Below are 26,420 nucleotides of genomic sequence, written 5' to 3'. Positions count from 1 at the left end.
ACCTGAACGACATACTGCTCTTGTCACTCAGGGCCAATAGCTACCACAGTTGGCTTCAGAATGCCTTTAATTCTTTTGCATTTCCCTTTATTTTATACAGCTATGTGCTTTAGCCCTGACTTGGGTGGCCCAGGCTAGCCTGATCTTGTTAGATCTCAGAAGCTAAGCAGGGTCGGCCCTGGTTAGTTCTTGGATGGAAGACCACCAAGGAAGTCAAGGGTTGCTACTCAAAGGCAGGAAATGGCAAATCACATCTGAATGTCTCCTGCCTTGAAAACCCTATGGGGTTGCCTTAAGTCAGCTGCAACTTGATGGCACTTTACACACACACTCCCCTAACATGGCATTTTTTGTTTGCCAATACCTACTGATGGTTTTTCTACCAAACTCTGATATCCATTTCCTCCCTCTTACTTTATGCAACCCAGTTGCATGGTTTATTATACTAAAAGTGTCATAAATGAGGGGGGTGTCAGAAGGACAGTGACATGTTACTGGATTCCTCCCTTGCTGGTTGTTTTTGTGGTTAGTTTGTGAATGAGAGGTAGCCTGGGTGGTATGGATTGGGTGAGGCAAAGAGCTCCTGGTGCCTCCTATAATGTTTCCCAAGTTGACAGCATCTGGGGTACTCCTTGGGAGTTGCTGAGTGAGAAAATGAGAAATTGCCTCAGCATTTTCCATTTTACATCCATCCCTATGTTTAGAGTCTCCGATTGGTGTATCTATGTGCTTGGTAGTCAGCCTCACATTTGCATTTGAACATTTTCCAGCTGGGGGACATGATTTTGTCATTACTCACCCAAAGTAAGAAATTGCAATGGACTCTCATTTGGCAAAGAGAAATGGGTGAGGCATGTTTGGCCAGCTGTGAAAATGTAGGCTAGAATGCTTGGTATTCCCCAACAAAGGTGGTTTTACTCTTGATTGTGTTACTTATTTTGGAAGCCCAGGGCTAACAGGGATCTTCACCTGCAGAACTCATACTTTCCCAGTGTCCTCAAGAAGTGCAAGAAGTCTTGCTTTCAGGTATGGCATGTCCCCTGGTGAGCTCCTCCCTTGTGTTTTAAAAATAAAAGTGTTAAATTTTATTTTGGGATTATATTAATGATAAATAAAGCTAAAGAGCTTCCTTTACTTCCATCCCTAGCATGACCCCCTGCACCTCAGGGAGGCTTGCAGGTTACCCATCCTCCAGTCTCTCCAGCAAGATCTATTTCAACGTGGGAACCATCAGCTACCCATAATCCCCACCAGGCAACAGGCCTCATGTGCTTTCCTGTAACATAGGGCAGATGCCATCTTGGGGAACTCTGCTCAGAAGAGCCCCAGCTGAAAAGTCGAAGAGCCAAGTGTGACTCCTGAGCCACTACGTCAGTGTCCCTGGGCTAGTGTAATGGGAAAAAAAAAGCAGGAGCCCACAACAGACCCTTGAGACTGCATACAGGCTCTGGATTAGCCCTTGACGAAGCAGAAGGTCTTCCGCCTGCATAAGTAGGAGTCTGCAGTTTCTAAGGTTTTCTCCTGTGCGGATCCTCCTCCCCACTGGCATCCCATGGTGTACCAAAGGATTTGTGGGTCCTCAGGAGCAGCTTTTGAGGAGGATTGGGGAAGGGCAGGGCTAATCTGGTCTGCCATCAGAGCTCTGCAGATGGTTCTTGGGATCCAACACAGGGTGCGAAGCAGTCTTGAAGCAACGCAATGGCATGAGAAAAGTAAGACATAGAATTTATGTGGAATATTAATGAAGACTAATGGCAAGACCTGAGGTGATGAAAGCAACAAAACGCTTTAGAAGTAGCAATAAGAAGTGTGTGTTGGATATACTGATAGCAGGAAGAGTAATGGAAAGCTTTATGATAATGTTTAATTAATTAATCTGATTAATTTATTTGTTTTTAAGTGTTTCAGTTAATGGAGGACCCCTGGCTTGCTGCCACCATTTGCCATCTCTTCTCCCCGGCTTGTTGCTATGGCTGGTAGCCATGTACCACCCCTTCTCTGAGACTGCTTGCTAGTGCCAGCTCATGGTAGAAGGGATAGGAGGCCAGCAACCAAAAGCTGCTTAAGAGAGGCAGGAGTTAGTTGACTGCCTGAAATGAAAGAGAGAAGAGAGGGGTGAAGGGTGAGGAGAAGGTGAAAATCCCAATTATTCTTTTAAAGTTAATGTTTAGCTGGAATTAGTCAGCAAAGTTTTGGGATTCAAGCATGAACTTGTCAGCCTGATCCTTTGCATGTTTACTTTGGAGTAAGCGTTGGTGGACTCAGTGGGACTTACATTTGAGTGAGCATGCAGAGGCTTAGGGAGTTTGACTACTATCATAAGCATGTTTACTGAAAGTAAACCTCCTCAGCTAAGATCAGGCTGTTGAAACAACAGGGCTGACTTCTCAGTAAATAAGCATAGGATCATACATGATGGAATTCAGATTTTAAAGACTGTGTTGTGCGTGCATTTTTATTCATTCCGGCTTTTCTCCTACTCCTCTTTCTGCTGTCTCTGTCACTGTCAAAATCTTGATTCACAGTGGGTAGCCGTGTTAGTCTGTTTGCAGTAGTCAAAAAGGGCAAGAGTCCAGTAGCACCTTAAAGACTAACAAAAATATTTTCTGGTAGGGTATGAACTTTCGTGAGCCACAGCTCACTTCTTCAGATACAGCTAGAATGTGACTCCATCGGTCTTTAAGTAGAGGAACAGTATGTAAATGTGAATAGCAGGCTTGATTGGATTAGGTGTGATATGCAAAAGAGTCTGTGATGTCCAGGGGAGAGATGGGTTAGCCGGCTGTCTGTCTAAAGCAACTTCTCACCCATGATGATAAACTACTTAACAAGAACATGGACTCTGGCACCAAGGCCTGCAACAAACCAAGGTGCCAGCTACTTACTTTTTTTAAAAATAATTTTTTTATTATTTTTCCAAAATTATTAATCACATAGTTTAACAATGACATAAACAGTAAAAAGTAAAAACAAATAGGTAACATTGTTTAAAAAATTATATATAGTAAAGAATTATTGACTTCCCCTACACCTCCCTTCATCTTGTGATAAATTAGTAATCTCCTTTGCACAAAATTCTAATCCTAATACTATTGTTAATATTTATTGATCTCTTTGACATTTATATTTTTCAAGGGGGAAAAAGATTAATAATTAATAATATCATATAAAGGAAAGAAAAAAGGAAAGAAAAATAAAAGGAAGAAGAAAAGAAATAATAGATCTCACTAATAATAGATGGATTAGTATAATAAAAAGCATTTGATTATTTCCATTAAAAATTAATTATTTTGTAAGTCCTCCATTTCTCCCTAAAACTCATTTAATACATATTGTTTTTCTAGTAAATTGATATCATATATAGTTCTATTTCCATTATAGCCAATCCTTTTAACCAGTTCCTTTTCAATCTTAGCCAGAAGAGACACTAGACTCTTTTAAATTAGTCCCTTTGTGTGGAATTTCCAGCATTTCTTTCTTTTCCACATTAGCAGTAATCATCGATCATCCTTGGAGATTATTGGTAAAATCTCCTCTGCAGGTAAATGATTTCCATAGTAGATCCATGTTGTAATATCTTCCATCCCAAATTAAAAAAAAAAGACAGCCCCAGTTTTTCTACTCATTAAGTCATCCAAGCAGGTGTTGAAAAGTTCATCAAGCAGATTAAAGGGACAGAAGTCAGAATCACCCACATTCAAATCCATTGCTGTCAAATGGGCTCTTGCAGACCGTCTACCGTAATTCCTCGTTTCCTTTGCGGGATTCTTCTGTTCTTCATCTTTCTTGTCAGCTAGAGGGCCCTCTAGTATCTCCTCTGATCTCATTGTGGCAATCTGGGTTTTTATGTCTTTAAGATCGTCTGAAATGGTATCCAGTTTTTGATTAATAAGTTGAAATGAAGTACTCATCAAGGCAGCGAGTTGTTCCATCTGTGTAATCAGATATTCCATGGTTGCTACTTCTGAAAATTTCTGTTAAGACTCAGTTAATAAGATCCAGGCATATTCCAGTATAGTAAATAACAAGGAGGTGCTGCAGGAATCAGAGTCATAGACCTTCTGTCTTCTTTGTGGTCAGGAACTTGGGAAATATTTGCCAGTTACACACTAATAGCACACTTCCGATTCCAAGTTCTCTGACTCTCTCGCAATGATCGATTGTTTCCGGGAAGGACATGGCAAGATGGCTTGTTTAGTTAGAAAGACTACTCTTTGGGGTGGTTTTTTTTCCCACTCTTCCCACCCCTTTATATGTAGTAGTTCCTGATTGGCAACTGAAGCATCTTTCAAAAATCTTAGTTGTTAGGTCTTCCCATTGATCAAATTGATAAGATCCCTGCCGGGTTATCAGATCTTTTCTTGTTTTTAAAAAGTCATTTAAACATTGAGTGGGGAGATACGGATTTGACTGATGTATTTTGCAGTCTCCTGGGACTTCCTAATCTAGGTAAAACAAAAGAGTTCTTTTAAACTTACTCAGATTTTAGGAGAGTAGGTATTCTTGCTTCTGTATAGTTGCTAGATGGTAATAGATAGAGGAGAGCGAAGCTTAAATGCCAAAGAGACGTCTGCAGCGATTTATTACTCCTCTAGCTGGCGGGACTTCTGCTGTCTCCAAGTCGTAAAACTCAGAGAGTTCAGGAATCAAACCGCTCTTCATCAGCTGCAGGAGATTTCCTGATGCCCGTTCCACTATTTAGGAATCGGGAGGGGTGCGTTGACACCCCTATTTAAGACATTTCTTGGATCCTTCTCCGGGAGCCCCCTGGGGAGACGAGTGCTTCGCTCAGCTGCCCTAGCGCTCAGCTACTTACTGAGGAGGAAAAGGAGGAGGATGAAACGGCTGCTTCTGCGCTAGGCAAGAAGGTTCATGTGGCTCCTTTCCCAGCTGTCAAGTGCAGTTACGACTTCAGCTTTGCTCACTATGGTTGGCTGGTTGGCTGTCTGGTGTGCTACTCCCCACTTCCCCCAATTGAGAGATTCAGCCTGAGTTCAGCTGGGCACCAGAAAAGGAGGAAAAGGAAAGAGCCACCTATCACCAGTAGGAGTCCACAACCTGCTTCAGCAGGCTTGGTGACCCACTTACAGGATGCAACCCATAGGTTGGGGCACACTGGCACAGGAGACTCGAACATCTTTTTTGCAGTGGCAGAAAGGGCTAAGCATCCAGATTGCAAGATGTCAAAGTCCCACAGTACACCGCATTGGTCAGACCGCACCTGGAGTACTGTATGCAGTTCTGGAGGCCTTACTTCAGAAAGGATGTGGACAGAATGAAGTGGGTGCAGAGGAGAGCAATGAGGATTATCAGGGGCCTGGAGACCAAGCCCTCAGAGGAAAGGCTGAGGGACTTGGGAATGTTTAGTCTGGAAAAGAGGTTAAGGGGGGGACATGATTGCTCTCTTTAAGTATTTGAAAGGCTGTCAGAGGAGGGCAGGGAGCTATTCCTGTTGGCAATAGAGGATAGGACTCGCAATAATGGCTATAAGTTACGGGTGGAAAGGCACTGGATGGACATTAGGAATTTTTTCTTTATGGTATGTAGTTCAACAGTGGAATCGGCTGCCTAGGGAGGTGGTGAGCTCCCCCTCTCTGGCAGTCTTCAAGCTGTGGCTGGACGAACACTTGCCAGGGATGCCCTAGGCTGATCCTGGATTGAGCAGGGGGTTGGATTAGATGGCTTGTATAGCCCCTTTCAGTTCTTTGATTCTAAGATGAAAACAGGGTTGCACCTACTTACCTGTAACTGTTGTTTATCAAGCGATCTTCTGTGCAGTCAGGCACATATTCCCTCCATCCTTGCCCTGCACTAAGTTCTCTGTGACTACTATTATATTCTTGACCACTTTCAGCAGCTAAGGAGAACTGAGAAAAAGGGAGGCACCCCCCCTTCCTGGTCATGTGACAGAATTGGTGGGAAACATTGTCACTCGGGTGGGAGAGGGATGTCCCTTTGAGTTATCAAATGCCCTAGAAAGCTTTTGAACATTCATGTTGGCCTGCACTGTCCCATTGTGTGCCTTCTTTGAAGACCACTCAACGAACAATATGTTAGGGTAGATGCAGTGCTTCCTTTGCTCCTTCCTCTGTGACAACATTCCCACCCCTTTCCTTGGTGATGTAAACCTTCATGCTTAAAACTTTTCTGACTCAGTGTTGTTATGATCGGGGTTCCTGAACCCATGGCAAACTGTTTATTTTCCTGTGCGGGGGGTGGGGGGAGAGGCAGAAAAACAGAAACTTTGGTTCAGCCATTTGGGCCCACCTGCCGGAAGGGTCCAATGGATAGGTATCATAAAATGCAGTGACGGAAAGTGATATGAGGGCTACATGCTCTTTTATCCCATTGGCAGAGAGCAGAGCAGTGCCTACAAGGGGCAGAAAATTCTGAGTCTGGATGGGGGGGGGGTTGTCACCTAAGCAGGCAGAAGGGATTAAAGGTGAACCCTTCCTTTGTACTGGGTTCAAACACTTTTTCCAGATGCTGTGACTGTGGGATGTGTGTTCAATCTGAAGGTAACTAGCACGATGCAACTAAGGTAGATGTATGTTTTCTTTTCTTTCCTTAGATTCTGTATTCTCCTAATATGTTGGCTATTTCCATGTATGTACTCTAGTGTACTCATTAGTAATAAAGCTTCTTTCCTGTTTAAGAAAGCAAACTGAGCCTGAAATCCCACCCACACACTAAGACTGCTCATGCACTCACGGGGAGAGCTAAGGTAACCACATGGCTTTTAGTATAACTTGTCATCCTCATCATTGTTGGGGTGACTTTTTAATGTTTACAGCACTATATCTGCATTTAGGCAATGCTATGTGGATGGCTGGAGCTATCAACAATATAACAGCCAACAGAGAACTATTAAAGAAAGCACAGACTTGTTCAGAAATAGACAGCATATTCAAGGAGATGTAAAAAAGCAGTGTAACTATTTCCCCCTGGATGTTAAAAAGTTGCCCTTGTGAAGGAATGTCATTACAACTGCCAAATCAGACATCTGTGGCATAAAAGGTAATATTAGGTTCAAAAGAAAGGCAGAAAATAATACTAAAATATTTCAGTTTACATCAAGAATGAAGGGGACAGCAGTGTTTATGCAGATTATACACAATGAAGATGAGTGTAGAAGATATAAAGAATGCAAGCCATGGTCCCTTGGTTATAACACCTGTAATCTGGGGAAAAGAGAGCCAGCGTAGTGTAGTGGCTAAGATGTTGAACTAGGATCTGGGAAACCCAGGTTTGAATCCCCACTCTGCCATGGAAAATTGCTGGGTGACCTTGGCCCGTCACATGCTCTCAGCCTCGACCCTGGCAAGTGTTTGGATGGGAGACCTCCAAGGAACACCAGGGGCGTGACACAGAGGCAGGCAGTGGCAAACCACCTCTGAACGTCTCTTGCCTTGAAAACCCTAGGGGGTCGCCATAAGTCAGTTGTGACTTGACAGCGAAACACACGCACACACAATCTTGGGAAAAGTTTGGAAAAAGAAATATGGCACCATACTGCTGATGGCAGATGAGCGTGGTGAGATAGGGTATGGAGTAGAATATACAATGTCTGTCTTGAAACAGTTCCATAAAATGATTGTATGTTTTACAAGACTGGCCATAATATTGATTGAATTGCATTCACTCCTAATCATTGCCAATTTGTCTCTCAAAAAGCAGTGCCAGAACAAAATGGCTTGAATGTTTTTATAACAGCAGACAGATAGGAGAGGGATATACAAAGTAGATTTTGGAAAGTTTATGTCCTAGGATAAAAAGGCAAAATTATCTTTGTGCCTCGTGGGTTAGATTTTTTTCCTGTGTCTTGATTTATCTCTCAGACACCCTCCATCAACAGTGAAATGGTATTAACCTTGCCACAAAATACTTGTTGTGTGAGTGCTCTGGACTTCGCAGCTTGATACTTTCTCAGAGTTTCAGATGGCCTGCAATTGGTTTAAGCTACAGAGAGAATGGTGCCTCCATTACAAAGTTATTCTGTAGGAGGTTGTTAAATAGGCAACCCTGTATTTGTTAAAAAACAAAACAAAATCCAACCTTCCCCCCTCCCAAAAAACATGTTCATCTGTTTGTTGAAGATTTCCTACGATATGGTGGCAGAGATAACTCTGAAGGACAGCCTCTTTGATATATGTTACCAAAGCAGTTCTTAGTAATTTTGCATGCAGCAGCTTGTAGAAGTCTGCTTGAAGGAAGGGTCAGGAAGTGTCATTGCTATATAAACAAGCTACCATAGTGGGCTTAACTATAGCTCTGTGGAAGGTGTTAGCATTGTATCATATGGAAAGAAACAGCTGATAGATAGCAGGCATTCCCATAGATCTCCTGTTTGTAATTCAACCTGTCATCAGATGGGGAAGAGGACACTTCCTAAATACAGCTATGAGTTAAGAGAGGATATCAGGTACAGTCTGGCAATGGAACATACAAAATAGTTTCTAAAGAGGATATAATAAAATTTCTGTGGATGGAGCAAACACCCTAGCGTGAATTATAGAGGAAAAATTACTAGCAATATCAAACTGTTGGTGAAGCAGAATGGTTTACCGTGACAAACCATTTCCAGTGTATTATGGAACACTGTAATGAAAGGTTGCCCTGACCTGGATGGCCCAGGCTAGCCTGATCTCGTCAGATCTCAGAAGCTAAGCAGGGTCAGCCCTGGTTAGTATTTGGATGGGAGACCACCAAGGAAGTCAAGGGTTGCTATACAGAGGAAGGCACTGGCAAACCACCTCTGTTAGTCTCTTGCCTTGAAAACCCCATAAGGGGGGTCGCCATAAGTCGGCTGCAATTTGATGGCACCAGTGAGTGAGTGAGTGTGTAATGAAAGGTTATGTTTTTATATCGCTGTGTCAAATTCCTTCCAATTCTCACAGTACTTTTAAAAATGATAATAAAATATTATCCAAATATTCCATTTTGCGAGTGAAACTTTCTTTCTTGAAGAATACGGTTTAATTCCAGTCTGAGTTTGTTATATCAGATACACATGTCTGCTTAGTTGATGCATATTTTTAATACAGTTTTATCACATTAAATTTTTACAACTGGCATATTTAATGTATTTCTTCCTTCACTACCAGTAATGGGGGAGGGGGGGGACATCAAAGAGAGTTTAGCAATAAAAGAAGCTTTTAAATCTCTAGGGTTGTATGCAAATGAGTGAGCTGTCACCGAGGACATTAAGTGAGAGATCCACTGATGTTATGATAATATATTGTCAACAGGAATACTAGCATTTGGAGTGCTTTTACACATGGGTATAAATAATATGCAAACAGGTGTTTTTCCTCAATATGTATGCATAGTAATCAAAGGGCATGCATTCTGGCTGTCTGTACAAAGACATCAAAATCTGTCACATTGTTTGGGCTACTTAATGTTTCATTGGGTGAATTCCAGTTTCCTAATATTCAAATTTAAATGTGACATCATCAATATATCTAATTCTCAACATGGCCCGATCTGTGAATACTTAAATCGGGGGACTGGGACCATGGATAGACCAGATAGTTCCTTCTACAAATCTGAGAAAAGCCCTAGCTTTGTAGAAAAATGTTAGGGGAAATTAAAACTCCCCCCAAACAGTGCCTGTAGCTTTGAGAAACACATGCCCTCAGTGGTTGTTGCTAGACAGCCACAATAGTATTGCTAGCCTTCAAGCCTTAGTTTCTGTCAGTAAAAGGTGTGAGTAGGGGGCAGAACCCTTTCCAGTGATGTTTCGGCCTTTGATGGAGGACTCATTCAAGCCAGGTTCACCAGTGACCACCAGACTACTTGTTACCATGTGACTTGTATGACTTACCCAGGCCTGGCTGCTTGCTACTGTTCAACGTTAGAAAAAGAAAAAAACTTGTGCTGTACCAATAGTATGGAATGAAAATCACACCCACTATGGTCAATCAATATTTGGAATATTTTTTTTTGCTTGTACAATAAAGACTGATAATGCAGCATTTATATATGTATTTTTCTCTTATTTATACTACCAATAGAGTGCAATTCAAAATTCTAGTTAGCTAAGTGCACCTAACTACAACCTAAGGCCACAAAAACAATGTGCCACATCAGTAAAGACGTTTACATAGAAACACAAAAATACAATCTTGGCGAAGTCGTTCCTTGGCTCACTTAAACAAGTCCTGATGCAAACTGAAGCGAGACGTTGGTGCTTGTAACTCACAGAGGTCAGACTAGCCAATGAGGCGAATTCCTCGCGACTAGCCAAATTCTGGCAAGCACAATAGGCGAAGTTCTAATGCCAAACTAAAGCAAGATATTGGTACTTGCAATTAGCAAAATTCCAACTGGCAAATCAGGCAAATCTGTCATGATTATTTGAGTTTCAGTAGGCGAATAAGGCGATACAGGATTCTGGTAAACTCCTGTTTATGTGATCTTCTTTAATCACCCAATATATACTTATGCAAGGCTTGGGTCATTTTACACAAGTGCTGCAAAAGCTTTCCCTTGTGTGCCATAATTGGCATTGGTGCAAAGGATACATAATATAAGTTACATATGGCGTACTGGTGACAAACCAGCCCCAAACTCCTAACTGGGCAAGAGGATCAAATAAATGTTGAAAAGCATTGGGGAAAGGACCAACCCTTGTGGCACCCAATTCAGCAGGGGGTGACAGGATTATACCTTCCCCCTGAGTGCAACCTTTTGTCCCTGGCCCTGGAGAAAGGAGGAAAACCACTATAAAGCCACCTTCTGAAGTCCAAGTTTGGTGAGGCAGGGGTTTAACAGATCGTGATCAACCATATTGAACACTGCTGAAAGACTGAGTAAGATCAGCAGCACAACCCGTCTCAATCCAGTTGTTGGCAGAGATCATCTGTGAGGGCAACCAGGGTGGTTTCGGTCCCATGACCACGCCAGAAGCCTGACTAGAAAGGGTCGAGATTTCCAGTATCTTGCAAATATTAGTCTAGCAGCTGTTAACAGATGTGAAATTAAAATCTGTTTTTCTTTTGCAAAAATGGCTGTGTAACTTAGTAGCATGACCTTGACAGAAAAGGGGAAATGTATATCAAAGTCTTTTTTCAGATAAGCTATAATAGACACCCAATGTTTGTGCTCTACATGTCCACCACATGTGCAGATAAACTGCATTTGGTAATTTACAGAACCAACATGTATCCTGCATACTCCCATAGATTTTAAGTTGTGACAGGTGCCATTGTTTCCTTGGGAAACAGAGAAAGTTAAACTGTAAGTAAATATATATTTCCACTTTTCTTCAAGAATTTCATAACCCAAATCCTTTTACCACTTGTATTGAAATGAGTGTTTAGATACACTGGCTCTTTAGCATAAAATCTCTAGAATTTTGGAAAGTATCTTCTCCTGATATTTATTTATAGTTTCCTCAATTTTTGTCAGGCTTCTTATCCCCGGGCCTGAATACATGTATCTAGACAGGGAGCTCCTAAGTTGGAAATATTCAAACCGTTTAATGTTTCCATTGCTTATTTGATAGAATTCTTGAAAGTCAATGATAGTACTGCCCGTTATCAAGCGGTACTGCCCATTATCAAGTGATTATATGTATCTATATTGTATGTTTCCCATTTAACCATCGAATTAAATTTAAACTTTTGCAAAATATCTAAATCTCTTACTGCAGATGCAAGTGGCGATATGCCTGGTGCAAAAGACTGTCTCCCATATACCCTTATGTGCTAACTAGAGTCCTCAGGCTGCTGGCACCCGTTGGCTGCTCCCCCACTTAAGCTTGCCTGCATGGCATCAACGAGAGCCTGTGCTTTATCTATTGTAGCTCTCATTTTATGGAAAATAATCTTGGAGGAGGTGGGGAGACACACACCATATTCAAAATTGTTAGAGACACTACAAGACCATTTTATTTGCCAGGGCAGGTATCTCTTAGGAGTGACAGGGGTTATTTGGGGTTCTATTTTGTCAGTTTTAAATTGTGGTGTTTTAAATTATGATTTGTAAGCCACCTTGCTCCACAAGGAAAGATGGGATAAAATGTTGTAATAAATAAAAATGTGGCAATAGGCTCTTATTTGGACCAGCTGTTTAAAGCATGTAACTGGTGTTTCAGTGGCTACACTAGATACCTGTTTGCATCTGGATCCAATTTAAAATCCTTCACAAGTTGGGTCCCTCATACTTGTCAGACCGCATCTCCCAATATATTACACTCCCTGTCTTTAGGTGTCTTTCTCCTTACAGTACCTTGCTTCATTAATTTGTTTGATGACAGCTGGAACTTGGGGATTCTCTGTACTGGCTTCACCAGTACTTTGGAATTGCATGTCAGAATGGATAAGGAGGGCACCTTTTCTGCTTTTCAGAAAGCATGTAGGAACATTTTATTTCAGAGAGCTTTTGTAGAGGGTGAAATAACTATGTTTTTGGCTATGTTTGTGCACTGTTTTATTCCGGCTTTGAATTGTTAAATCAACATATTGTTGCCTGTGTGAGCTGACTTTAGTTTTAGGAGAAAAGTATGGTATAGATATTTTAAACAATAATGAATATAATTCAGTTGACAATATTGGTTTGGAAATTGAGAACTTACTCAACACTGAAGTCTGTATTACATGACAATTGACAGCAATCTAATGGTGTTTCATAACTTAGTTTGGACCATTAGCAGCCCTCTGTGTTAGTAATAAATCATTCTACAATACCAGCTAGGTATAGTTCTGCAAGCATTTTCATTTGAACAACATTCCATTAAAACTATGTTCCTTGGAGGCCTGTAATTGAGCTATAGTATTTGATGGAAACAATGAAGGCAAAGTCACTGCTCTTATCAGCGTCGGCTTCATTATTCACGTAAGGAAATAAATCATGATGAAATGACCTGTTATTAATAGTTAGGAAGGACATTTGTCAGTCCGAAAATCTAATAAATAGACAAATTACATATTTCAGTACACAAATTGAGTCGTGTTGTCAGGTTATTCCACTGAAAGGTGGAATTTTGTATGTATATGTAACAGGCAATTGGAGGGTGTTGAAAAGGAGCCGGTTAGACATTACTAATTAAAGAACTTTATCTGCCTCTAAAGGCAGAATGCATTAAAATGTGACATTGAATATTTTTGCTGTGAGCTATAAATTGCTGAAAGATTATTCTGTTTCTTCATTTGAGCTGCAAGCTGTAGGCAATTTTCTAGTAAGAATAAAATAATAGAGCTACAAATAAAAGTTGAAATGTACTGAACAAAAGTGGACTTTGCTGTACTGGTCCAGTAAGTAAGCTTCACTGGAAAATTTTGTACTTTCGGGGAATTTGAGTTTGGGTTGGGTTCTGAAAGCACAGAGATAAAAGGGCTAGATAGCACTTCACCACAGCTGTTTGGTTTGCCCTTGTTAGATAATTTGCTGGAATTTGGGAGGGTATTTTTTGTCTAACAAGTTTCTTACAGATGTCACTTAGTCCTTCGGTAGGAAGTATAAAAGAATATACAGTAGCTCAAAGAGAGGCACAACCTGTTGGAGGGGTTTAAAGCCAAATCTGTGGATACTTAAATCCAGAGACTGCAGCCTTGAACAGACAAGACAGATTTTTCTACAAACCTGAAAAATGCCCCAGGTTTGCAGAAAAATCTGGAATCTTAAAAAAAAAGGGGAGGTTGAAACACCCCCAAATATTAAAACCAACAACTGTAGTTTTAAAGAAATGAATGTCCACAGAGGCCTTTGCTAGGCAACCACAACAGTATTGCCTGCCTTCAAGTCTTAGTAAAAGGCAAGGGGAGGTAGCAGGGCTCTTTCCGGGGCTGTGTTGGCCTTTGGGGGAGAACAAATCAGGGCCAGGGCCAGCAGCTACCACCAGGCAACTTGCTACCACGTGACTTGCATGACTCACCCATGCCCAGCTGCTTGATATTGTTCAACAATAATCGCCCCAGAAAAGCCAATGTGGTGTAGTTGGAAATGTAAATCCATTGATTTCAGTAGAATATAGTTTGAAGTGATGTGTACAGGGTCACATTATTTTGAGTTTAATGGGGGGGAGGAAGTATCTGCTCTGGCTCATACGTCATGATAAACTGAAGCTACACAATTGACTTATTTTTTAAAAAAATCTTGAAAAACTGAGCAGCATAAGGAATGTGCATCACATGTGTTCCTGTTCACATTTGTTCAGTATTTTTCATATTATAGATAAGATCTTTAATTTATTTACTAAAATATGTATACCATACCTTTCCTCATGGTTCAATATGGCTTCCAATAATAGTTAAAACATTTTCAGTTAAAAGCCAAAATAAAATAGCAAACACCAAATCTTTCTCCCTCCCTTAAAAGATGCCTCCCATTCAAATCCCCTCAAAAGCCCTGGCAAACAAACAGGCTCTGCAATGCCTCTTGAAGATCTCCAGGGAAGGGATCCCTCCTTACCTCTTCAGAGAGCCAATTCCACACAACCATAATAGAAAAGGCTCGGACTTTGGTCGATGCAAAATGGGCCACCCTGACTGGTGGGATAACCAACAGATGCCTGCCTGATTACTTTAGTTCAGGGGTGGGAAACCTTTTTTCTGCCAAGGGCCATTTGGATATTTATAACATCATTCGCAGGCCATTCAAAATTATCAACAAAAATTAGCCTGCTATATTTGGTCAAACGTTTAGCCAAGAGGCACGACCGACTCTCTTTTGAGCTCTGCTGTCCCCAGCTTGGCCCAAGAGATTCAGGCAGGGCAGCATCCTTCTGAGCTAGAGATCTGCCAGGACCCATGAAGGGCCAGACCAAATGATTTCGCGGGCCTTATACAGCCCCCGGGCCTGACGTTCCCCACCCTGCTTTAGTTGATGCACAGAGACATATGGAAGGAAACTGTTCTTCAGATATGTGGGTCCAATGTCGTTAAGGGCTTTAAAGGTCATAAACAGCACCTTGAACCCAGAAACAGACTGAGAGCCAATGTACGTTTCAGAATGGGCAAAATATGCCCCAGCTGCTAGCCTCTGACAATAGTCTGGCTGCCGCATTCTGGACCAGTTGTACTTTCCGAGTTTTCTTTGAGGGCGGCACATAGAGCGTGTACTCCAACCATAAGGTTACAGATGCATGAATTTTTTAAAATAAATTTTTATTTTATTTTTATAACAAAAAATAAAACAACAAAACAACAAAAAATGAAACAATACAAAAGGGTACATACAAATTAATAAAACTTCACGATACAGTAATCTTACATTATTCAAAATACCCTTAAAACCCACCATCCACCTTAAAATAGTGTCCCACCACCACACTAATGGACTTCCGGAGAAGTGTCTTAACACATTTAAATTATTTAACAAAATATTCAAAATACCGAAAATCGTATCTATAACTCATTCACTAAATTAGAAAAGTTCATTTTCACCAGTTTGTCCCAATATGCGGCGGCCTTTGACCATGTTTTTTTAAATTCTTCCATATCCTTCCCTTGTAAGGAATCTGTTAATTTGGCCATCCGCATATACATCCATAATTTCTCGCTCCAGTCTTTGATTAGAGGTTTATTTACTTGCTTCCAGGATTTAGCTATTATAATCCTTGCAGCTGCAAAACTGTATTGACATATGACTCTATCGCTTCTATCCATTTTATCTTTAGGGATTCCCAATAAACAAAAAGCAGGGTCCCTTTTTACTTTAGTATTGATCAGATTATTCGTTTAATTTAATACCTTTCTCCAAATTTTTTAAAAAATTTTACATATCCACCAGGCATGCATAAAAGTTCCTTTTTCAATTCCACATTTCCAACATAAATCCGTATACCATCTATAAAACATTTTATATAAATTCTCTCTTATTTCATTAGTGATTGTAAATTTATATTCTTTTTTCCATAGATTCTCCCAAATTTCCAAATCAATATTATATCCTAACTCCTTCATCCATTTCACCATCACTGGTTTTATCCTTTCCTGCTCTAAATTTACTTCGATTAATAATTTATATATCCTTGCTATCAGACCTTTATTGCCCTTATTTAATTTAATTTCTAATTTAGATTTGATTTTACTAAATCCCATCAATTTATCTTTATTAAATATATCTTTTAATTTATAATACATGAACCAATCTTTAATATTAAGTTCTTCTCTTGACTTAAGGAGCCACTCCCCTTCCTTACATTCCACGATCTCTCTATAAATACCCATATCCAAATTAAGTTGTTTACCTCTCTTCATAAATGCTTCTACTGGGTTAATCCACCCAGGAGTTTAGTTTCCATAGACCTTTTATATTTTTTCCAAATTTGAAATAAACTAGCTCTAATAATATGATAATTAAATTCTTTGTTTACTTTATCCTTTTCATACCACAGATATGCATGCCAACCAAAGCGTAAATTAAATCCTTCCATTTCAAGTAATTTGGGATTCTCTAATAAAATCCAGTTTTTTAACCAGACCAAACAAGATGCTTCATAGTACATTCTCAAATCTCAACCCCAAACCTTCTGTCTCTTTTAACTCTTTTAAGTTATTATATGCTATTCTATGTCTATCTTTACCCCATAAAAAGTTTAAAATATCTTTCTTCCAGTTTTTAAAAACTTGTGTTCCTTTTATAATAGGAAGATTTTGAAACAAAAAAAGCATCTTAGGTAGTACCATCATTTTAATCACCGAAATTCTTCCCCTTAATGATATTGGTATTTTCCCCCAATTTTTAAGATCTGTAACAATTTGTTGCCATTGTTTAATATAGTTATTTTGAAATAAATTAAGATTGTTTGAGGTTAACCATAAGCCCAAATATTTTATTTTAGATTCAATAATAAAACCTGTCTTCTTTGTTAATTCTTGTTGTGATAGAGTCATATTTTTAAACAATAGTTTGGTTTTATTTTTATTTATTTTAAATCCTGCAAGTTTTCCATGAACCTCTACCGTTCTGTTCCAGTTTTCAATTTGGCAGTTAGGATTAGTAAGAAAGCATACTAAGTCATCTGCATAAGCTTTTATCTTATAATGATTTCTCCCTAATTTAAAACCTATTAGATTTTCATTTTGTCTAATCCTTTTCAATAAAACTTCTAAAACTAAAATATTGCCCAGCTCCCTATATGTATTAATTAAGGCTAACCATGCATAGTATGGCACCTGTAATGTTTCTGTTTCTGTTATTTTTTGCCATGTTTGTATGGCTTGCACAGTAAATATTCAAAATGTATATGCTGAGAAGCATCTTTGATTTTATTTATTTTCTTTACATTTTCTAGCTAGCAAAAAAAATCCGGGAAAAATTTAACCGTTACTTGGATGTGGTAAATCGAAACAAGCATGTAGTGGAAGCATCGTATACTGCTCATTTGACATCACCCCTGACTGCAATTCAAGATTGCTGCACCATTCCACCTTCTATGATGGAGTAAGTATTTAAAGGGTTTCCCATCAGAAATGGTGGAGAAAGCCCATTTCTCCAGGGTTATCTGGATCTGGTATTTTTACCCTAAAAGTTTAGAAGGTCATATAATTTAAGGATTATATATAAAGTGCTTAGATCGTTTGCCATGATTAATTAACCTATACAACATTCAGGAACAAGATAATGCATGCTAGGAGACAGGATCACTAAACTGAAAGAACCTACATGAAACCGTCTTTTTCATTTGTTCTCTGTCTTTACTGAAGAGAGGTAACAACGGAGATAGTGTTCCTTGTTGCCATTTTGAATTGCAGATGATTATCAAGAGTCCTAGAAAGTAAGCTCTACCAATGTTTGTAAGTTTGCTAAAAACGAAATAAAACATATACCTTTATATGGTCATAAAACCACTACTTTTAGTAGCTGAAGACTTCCTGAATTAAATGGATAAAATATTTGTTGAAACACTGTCATGGACTTCTTCAAGAGATAGTGATAGGCACATGATTATGTAGGTTTTAATGTTTAACAAAGTTAAACCCTCCCTGGCCTATTTTGAGCCAAGCTAGAAATAACACAGGCTGTTCTTATAGTTGCTACCATACAGGCATATGACCATACAGAATACAGTGGTAGCATTGAATGGTTACAAAACAAATGAATATGCTTACATTTGTGTGCAGAATACTGGAACGTAGAGCCATGAGTTTCAATTCAACAAAGCTGTGAAGAACCTAGAATTTACCACTCTCTAATCCTCCCTGGACAAACACAACTAAACTTTAGTGTGAGATCCTAGTTCTGCAAAGCTCTGACGTGTATATTTGTCAGTTTCTCTTCAGTTAAGGGCCTGAGTATTTAGAAGTGAAATGCTTTCAGAGGTCAGTGCATATTGATTTCATTCTGCTACTGCCTTTGCTGCAGTTCCTTTTTTACAGCAATGCAAGGGTAGCATAATTTACTACGAGAGGCAGCCCAATTAGGTTCTTTGTGTACCTACCAGCTCTTGGAACAAGTACTGCTTGCTGCCCCAACTCTCTCCCCAGCCCTTTGTATCTAGGAGAACCCAGAGAAGAGCTGCCCTGCATTTTCTCCAAGATGGAAAGAGAGTTGTGGGACTGCCTAGAACAGTGATGGCGAACCTTTTAGAGACCGAGTGCCCAAACTGCAACCCAAAACCCACTTATTTATCACCAAGTGCCAACATGTCTTTGAACAGCTGGGCACTCGGTCTCTAAAAGTCCCCGCCGCCCAGCTGGGTGGCGGGGAGTCAGGGAAGGGGGGGCTTTGCCCCCGCAGGCCAGCTGGGTGGTGGGGAGTCACGGAAGGGGGGGCTATCTATATTATCTATCTATATTATCTAAATTCTTTTAGCAAATTGAAAATTATTTCACATGTTTATTTTTTATAATGTAAGTCAACCTTGGAAATTATTATTTCTTCATTGGATACTGTAAGCCACACAGATGGGGGGTTTGGGGAATGCAGTTGCTGCTAAAATCTTATTCACAAAATACTGACATTTGGAAAACAGAATCTTGACTTTCCTGTTTTTGGAGTTTATAGTGCTTGTTCCTGCATTTATATTTGAAAACCTATATGTCCCTACTCTGAATGTCTATACTGTGGTAATTTTCTTTTCCTAGGCTGAACTGAAACTTAGCTGGGTTCATCCTTTTCATTAAAAGTGTCTATGTGTTGTCTTAACAAACAATAGAAACTTTACAACACAGGATAATAGTTTGCCAGACAAAAAGTAGGTGATTGCCTAAAACACATGATAAAATATGACTATGTGAACATATACTGTAAATAGATTTCATTAAAACTTGAGGCAAAGGAATTATTTTAAACCCTTCCCTTCAAAAACAAAGTATATACTTTTGAAACATAAAGTTACTCATAATAAAATAAGTATTGTCTTGTTGAGTAAGGCCAGTAATCCATTAGGACTATTTCACTTCTAACACTATGCAGGGCATGCTGTGGTGGTGTTGGGATCAAATTTGAGTAGGGTCGCCAGCTTCTGGTTGGGAAATACTTGGAGATTTTGGGGGTAGAACCTGAGGAGAGTGGGGTTTGGGAAGGGGAGGGACTTCAGTGGGGTACAATGTCATATTGTCCACCTTCCAAAGCAGCCATTTTCTCCAGGTGAAGTGATCTCTGTCGCCTGGAGATAAGTTGTAATCCCAAGAGATCTCCAGCTACCACGTGGAGATTGGTAACTCTAAATTTGATACCAGAGTAGTTTAGAATACAAACTCTCCTAATTCACAAAACCACATCCTATTATAAGGCAATAATTCATGCTTGGCTTATAATGGGGTTCAGCCTCCACTGCAAATTGCCAGTCCTCCCTGCCACTTCCCCTCTACCCATAGAAAACAAATTATCCAGGAGAAAAAATGGGGTAAACACTGGCTGGAAGGACTAGTTACTGGCAGGCCTTTTCCTTATCCGAAAACAATACTTACTGAAGAGTACCATGTGCAGTTAAGGATGATGCCTTCTTTCTATAACAAGCTCTTTCCACAACCACTTATTTCCTTCCTTTTTTAAAGAGTTTCTTGGGAAGGTGAAGGAATGTCATGGAAGGATTGTCCTTTCTTTGTTTAAGTTTTTTTAAAAGAAACTTTGAAAGACAAGAATTCTCTGAGAAAGCTCAGAAAATAGCAAATGAATTCTGAGATGAGCTGAGAGAGCTTGACACAAACCCAATCTCCAGACATTCGCTAGTTAAGCCTGCGTACACACAAGGCCAAGTCAGAGACAGGATCCCTCAAGTCCTCTCTTTCTGTGAAGGTTCAGACCCTATCTGATCTGAACTGACAGTGTAATAATGTTTTCTGTCTCACTCTGCCCTCCCATCTGGCTTTCTCAGCCATCCATAGGCCTGGTTTGTCTATTAGCTGCTTGCATTCCCCCCCAGATAGGCATACACGGGACTGGTAACTGGCCAAAAGGGGCAGGACCTTTGGCCATTGCTCACAGTAGGTTAGGCTGAGAATATATGACTGGCCCAAGTTCGCCCAGCAAACTTCCATAGCACAGTAGGTATTCAAACCTGTCTCTTTCAGATCACAGTCCAACACTCTAACCACTACACTGCACTTTGTTATCCTCTGTATCTGGAAATCTTAGGTTTATCTCCTCAAACTTGCGAGTTACACTTTTAATTCTTATTGATGAAAACTATTGGTAGATTTGGCCTCCAAGAACTATTTTTAATTGACATCTCAACGCAGTGACACAGTGACTGGATTATAAAGCCAGTTATAGAGACCATGTTTTAATGACCTCAGTGCAGACTTAACAATACCATGAAGGTAGGAATTGTTCCACCTCAATTTTCGTAACGAGGTTGACTTATAGCGCATTCCTGACCTTTAAGGGTGAAGCCAGGAAGGTGCTGCACTGGCGTTGGGGCCCTCCAAGCTGGCGTCCGGGCTACTTACGCCACCATAAGTTGCCCCATTGCCAGCGGGGAGGGCTGGGTGCCACTGTGGCAGCGTTGCCCTGGGACGCTGGTGGGGCCTTCTTCTGGTGTCCCACCCGTGTAAAGGCCTGCGCCAGCATCTCGGGGTGCATTCCAGCGTCCCAGGAGGTGTTCCGGTGGGAGGAGCTGTCCCTGTTCGCCCTGGGTACACCGGGGGCGAGAGGAGCGAGGCTGCGCCAGTTTTTTGCTAGCACAGCCTTGCTTTTCTCAATGGGGTGAAAAGGCCCTGTTTGACAAAAGGGTCTTTCAGCAGCCGTGGAACAGCTTAGGAGGTGGCATGGCACGCCTCCTCCCCGCCATCCCGGCCCCCGCCAGCTCAGGAATGGGCTGTTACTTCTGTGAGCTAACATTGTAACTCTGCAAGTGCTTGTTTTGTCAACGAGGCAAGTGAATCCACATGCTTCTCTGTTATTTTTGCATTAGCAGTTATTGCACAGAAAGTTGGGGCAATGTGTGTGAAGGAAGGCGAGTAGCAGCATAGATCACTTTGCCCCCATTGAGTTCAGAATGGGATGAGGGTCTGGCTCATATCCTTATTGTATACCATTGAATGGCTCTAGAAGAAAGCTATATTTTGGGATGGTACTCTTCCTTCACTCCCTCCCACTTAGTGCCAGTGAGAGGAATAAACAGAAGGCATTTTAAGGCTTCTTTTCATATTCCTTTTTTGTTTTCCTTCCTTATAGGTTCTAGAGTATTGAGTGTAGGTAGAAGAGGAGAGAGAGAGGTGGAGCAGTAGTGCCCTTTAGGTGAAATCGCCATGCAACATGTTTCGAAAGACTTAGGAAAGCTTGTGATTTTGTTTGTCCAAAGTTTACTCTGACAAAGCATTTTATGTATAGTTTCTTTGTCTTTTGATGATTCCAGCAAAACTGAGTAATTTTGCTTTGTTTGAACTTAACTGGAAAATGTAAAGGATGCTCAATAGTTGCTGAAGTAAATACTGGACAATCTTTACATTTTTTCAGTGTGGTCCAGGAAGTATGAGGTAAGATGCAGATGGAATGTGCTCCTTGATGTTACAGGAATATCTGTAGGCGTAAACAGTACATAAAAAACTTCAGTACTTACTTTTGAGAGGTAGTAGTTAAATATTTAATAGCTGTTAGATTGATAAGTATTTGGTTGCTAGTATTTTGTGCCCATTGTGTGGCTATTTGGTATCTGTTGGCTATGTCCTAAATTGTTTCTGTTGATTTAAAAGGAAATACCTATAGAAACGCTTTTATGTATCTGGAGAAATTCTTATCACTCTGACATATTACTTGACACTCTTTTGTACATTCATTAATGTAATATTTACTTGGGTAAATCTAGAGATCTGATTTTGAAGATCATTTACTTTATGAATACAGCAATTCCTTTAGAAGTGGTCTGGCCCTCCTCTTCAAATAGCTGCTTAAATATTTGCTCTTGCAGTTCAGCCATTATCACAACCTTTACTTTTGTTTACCTGTCCTCTCATAGGCTGTTAAGTTAGGAGATAAAGGGATTCCTATTCTGATCTTTCAGATTGCTCAACTGGAGTCACATTTGCAAGAGTACTAAACTGGATTCAACTTTAAGGAATATACAGCAACAGCAAAATAGATTTGGAAAGTCTATCAGACTTGTAAATCTTAGGGATTAATTTATTTAAATACGCCCTTCTTTTTTCCCCTGTGGAAACCGAGGACAACTTACAACATTGTTTTTCTTCCTTCATTTTATCCTCACAAAAACAACCCTGAGTGGTAGGTTAAGCTGACAGACTGTCCCAAGGTCACCCAGTGAGCTTCTTTGGCAAAGCAGGGATTTGAACCTGGGTCTCCTTTGTCCTAGTCCAAAACTGTAACCATTACCCCATGTTGGGTATGCATATTGAATAAACTGTTTGGAGTTTATATGTGTATGAATGGATTAGAGAGATCCTTTATTGTGTCAATCAAACCAAGACAAGGAGGGAATGCCAGATGAAATAAAAAGTCTTCAAAAAAGGAAGGGGGACTTCATCTCCAGAATACAATGCCAAAGCTATGGGCACATGTGTTGAGCTGCAGGTGTTTTCCAAAGCTGATGATGTAGTGATTACTAATCTAGGTGGCAAAATAAATGAGAAGCCCAGTGGCACCTCATTCCAGCATAAGCTTTTTTGAGTCAGTGGTCATTTCAGATGCATGAACCTCTGGGGACAGTCTCTCCTGCACCTACAGGGCTACCCTGGGATGGTCGAGAAAGAGAGAGAGAGAGATGCTGGGCCCCAGTAAATCTCCTGGTCTCTGACGGCCTCCTGATGCAGCTCTGGACCTCCCGGGCTGGCAGAGATGTGCAAGAGGCCAGGGAAGCCAACTGATGGGCCTGTAAGGAAACTGGCAGCCAAACAGTGCCTCCTTAAAGATCCGCAGCTCACACTTCCGTTCAAGGCATGGCATTTCCAGCTGTTGCTGGCAATGGGACGGGGTGGGTGATAGGAGTCAATATGCCCCACCCAAGTCTCTCAGGAGGAGTGGTTCTTCTTATGAGTAGGTAAGCAGCCCTGACTGGGAAGGTGCACTCTTGGGGGGCCTCCAGCTATGGATGGCCTGATATTGCCCTTTGGGTTCCATAATGGAAAAAAGTCTAATAAATAAACAGACCCCCTCTGTATCTGAACTTCTCTCTGAGCCTCCAGATTCCTGTTATTAATAATAAACATTTATTAAAGAAGATTGGAGGATCATACTTAGTAGATTCATATTAATGTAATACCATATTAACAGCAGCCCTTTTTATCATACTGGGTAGACCCTGGCTTATTCAAATTAATGATGGTTTACTATTGTTGCCTTTGAAATAGGTACATGCTTTAATGGTGTTCTGAATCAGACCTCCATTATCAGTTCAGATATAGAATCCATTCTTAACTTTTAAAAAATACTGTTTGTGTTACTATTTCAGTACCTCAGTATGTAAATAAAATATTGATTACAATAATATTATTTGCTGGTTCTAGCAATTTAGCAAAAAAAAGAAGAAGTGCATTTGGAATGAATATGTCATGTACAAACCATTTATCCAGAAAAAACCCCCCGAACTGCTTTTATAGGAATCTACACAAAGATTAGGAAAACAATGGTGGGCCTTTATACACTAACCCAACCCGCAGTTGATGAATGTCATTTTTATATACACATTCTCTTTTTTTTTTCATTTTCCAAAACTAAAGCTATATAGGATAAGTTGATTTACTTTGTGAATAGAAGCTGAATGAAATCCAATTGGAGCTTACTTGAACACTGTTTTGATGTAAGATTCAAAGCTTCTGCAAATTTATTTTATCTTCTACATTTGCTGATCTTCTGCTTGTAAATCCTGTTGAAGGAGAATAAAAATGACTGCTGCCTGATGGGAATTAAATGTCTGAAGTTCAAAGCAGTTTGCACATCAGAGCAAGCGTCAATCATGTGAACATCTTGCAAGCTAGGCAGGGAGCGAATTTCTCCATGGGGAAGAGATCAAAGTGGGAGTCACAGTTCTGTTTTCCCCCTCGGGATGCAGTTTCGATCAGTTGTTCATTAAAGTGAATCCAGAAGGAAGGTTTTTCTATAGTAGAAAAAGAAAAAGGAAAAGAAGGGGGTAGGAATGGGAATGGGTGTTACTTTTTCTTTCAGCTTAAATTTAGAATCAGATTTTGATAATTTCTAATTGTAGAAATAATTTACCAGAATAACACTTTTTTTGTGAAGTTGTATGAAGTTTTGTTCATCATAAATTGTGGCATTGTTCCCTGTAATATTTGGTGCTATATTCTGAATCCTGTGAGATTAATCTATATTCTATAATGTAACAAAAACAGAGGAACTATTTAATCAGCTCCTTCTTTTCTGTCTTGATTGCCAGTAAATTTTATCTAAAGGATTGGCTGTTCATTCTGTGCTTTTTGCAAATTTTACCTCGTTCATCAGGGAAATCTCAGATGTTATTTTCCATGCTACATTTTATATATTTTAAGATTTAGAAACAAAACTGTGAAATCAGTTTTCTTGAAAATGTGGTATTTTAATGCACATATTGTACTTATAATGCTTCGGTAAAGGGGTATGAACAACTTTAATTAGTTTGTCTTTTAATGGAAGTGCTAGAAACAGTGACCATGATGGAGCAACTCCATGTGTGTGTTAAGCTAGTATATTCACAAACTTTTCTTGGTTTTTTTGCACAACAGTCTATGCTTAGGAAATCCCTATGAGTGCATGGAGCATACATTTTCTTAAAAGGTTACAGGAAACCCTTCTGCAGCTATAGCACAAACTCAGTGGGTCTTAGTACTGAGGATAGATGTTATGATTGTAATACAAATCTCAGTAGATCCTATGAGTATATGCTGGATGGCAACCAAAGAATATATCAGAATGTACAAATAAATCATTGAAGGTCTGAATTGGGACCATATTAATTTTCTTAAATTTCCCTTGTTATAAGAAATCGCAGAAGAAAGTAGGATTTCCCCCCGTTCTCTGTAGTTTTACTGGGAACACAGAAGAAGTAGTAATGTAAATTGTTAAAAATAACAATGTTTATAGTTCTGGCTTAATTTAAGTAATTGTGTTAACTTGTCCCTTGTGTTAAATTGTCTCATGTACAAATAGGGTTGCCAGCCTCCAGGTACTAGCTGGAAATCTCCTGCTATTACAACTCATCTCCAACTGATAGAGATCAGTTCACCTGAAGAAAATGGCCGATTTGGCAAAAGGACTCTAGGGGATTGAAGTCCCTCCCCTCCCCAAACCCAAATACAGCAATTGTCTTGACAGTATATATTCTTGACATTTGAAATCCAGTAACATCTATCTGTTGCTGTCACGGCCAAATCTTTCCATGGCCCATTTTATATATTATTGCAGCAGCAAGAAGCCTCAAAATACTACTTTCTATGTTCCAAGACCAACTGGGCCTTAACAAATGTAACACTGGGTTACAGGGGAACTTTCTAATTGCACTACCGCTTCCAGTGTCTTCTCCACATCCTGCAACTGATGTTGGTCAGGCTTTTTATGATTGCACACAAAGCCTGTCATGCCAGCAGTTTGTAGAACCTACCTATTATAGCAATGCCAGAACTCTTGCACAAGCCTTTGTTCAGTAGCACTGGCAGCTGTTTTCCTTCCACTCACAGGTCTTTGCATCTACCTTATGGTAAACTGTTTCTTTTGTTAACCTTGCTGTTGTTTTCATTTCAGGTTTGATGGAAATTTCAACACAAATGTGTCTAGAACTATTAGTTGTGATAGGCTGTCTACCACTGTGAATAGCAGAGCATTCAATCCTGGGCGTGATTTAAATTCCGGTAAGTAGTTTGTTTATGTTTGTTGCTGTATCACGTCACAGCTAAATTGAGGAAGAAATAAAACAACTGAGTTTTATTTCTTCCTCAAATTACTGCACAATTTTAAACTTCAGGTTAAATGAGTGGGAAATGATCCTTATAAAAGTGGTTATATCTATATTCTTATTTATTCTTGTACGTCATGTACACATTTGTTGTGGTTGGCAGCAAATTTCATTTGTTTTCCATATC

At 40.0% G+C, this 26,420-nt stretch overlaps 1 protein-coding gene across 2 annotated transcripts in view; it reads left to right on the top strand.

The window, feature by feature from the left end:
• The window catches only part of CACHD1 (cache domain containing 1), a 156,291-nt gene that overhangs the window by 54,617 nt on the left and 75,254 nt on the right, over nucleotides 1-26,420 (top strand). For both annotated transcript variants that reach the window (XM_056844513.1, XM_056844514.1), the window contains exons 3-4: nucleotides 17,243-17,391; nucleotides 26,083-26,189. In XM_056844513.1, coding sequence (XP_056700491.1) covers nucleotides 17,243-17,391; nucleotides 26,083-26,189 — 256 coding nt within the window. The remainder of the gene's footprint in view (nucleotides 1-17,242; nucleotides 17,392-26,082; nucleotides 26,190-26,420) is intronic.

The sequence above is a fragment of the Euleptes europaea genome, chromosome 2 (assembly GCF_029931775.1).
Source record: "Euleptes europaea isolate rEulEur1 chromosome 2, rEulEur1.hap1, whole genome shotgun sequence".
Taxonomy (NCBI): Eukaryota; Metazoa; Chordata; class Lepidosauria; order Squamata; family Sphaerodactylidae; genus Euleptes; species Euleptes europaea.
This window is presented reverse-complemented; position numbering and strand designations above follow the sequence as displayed.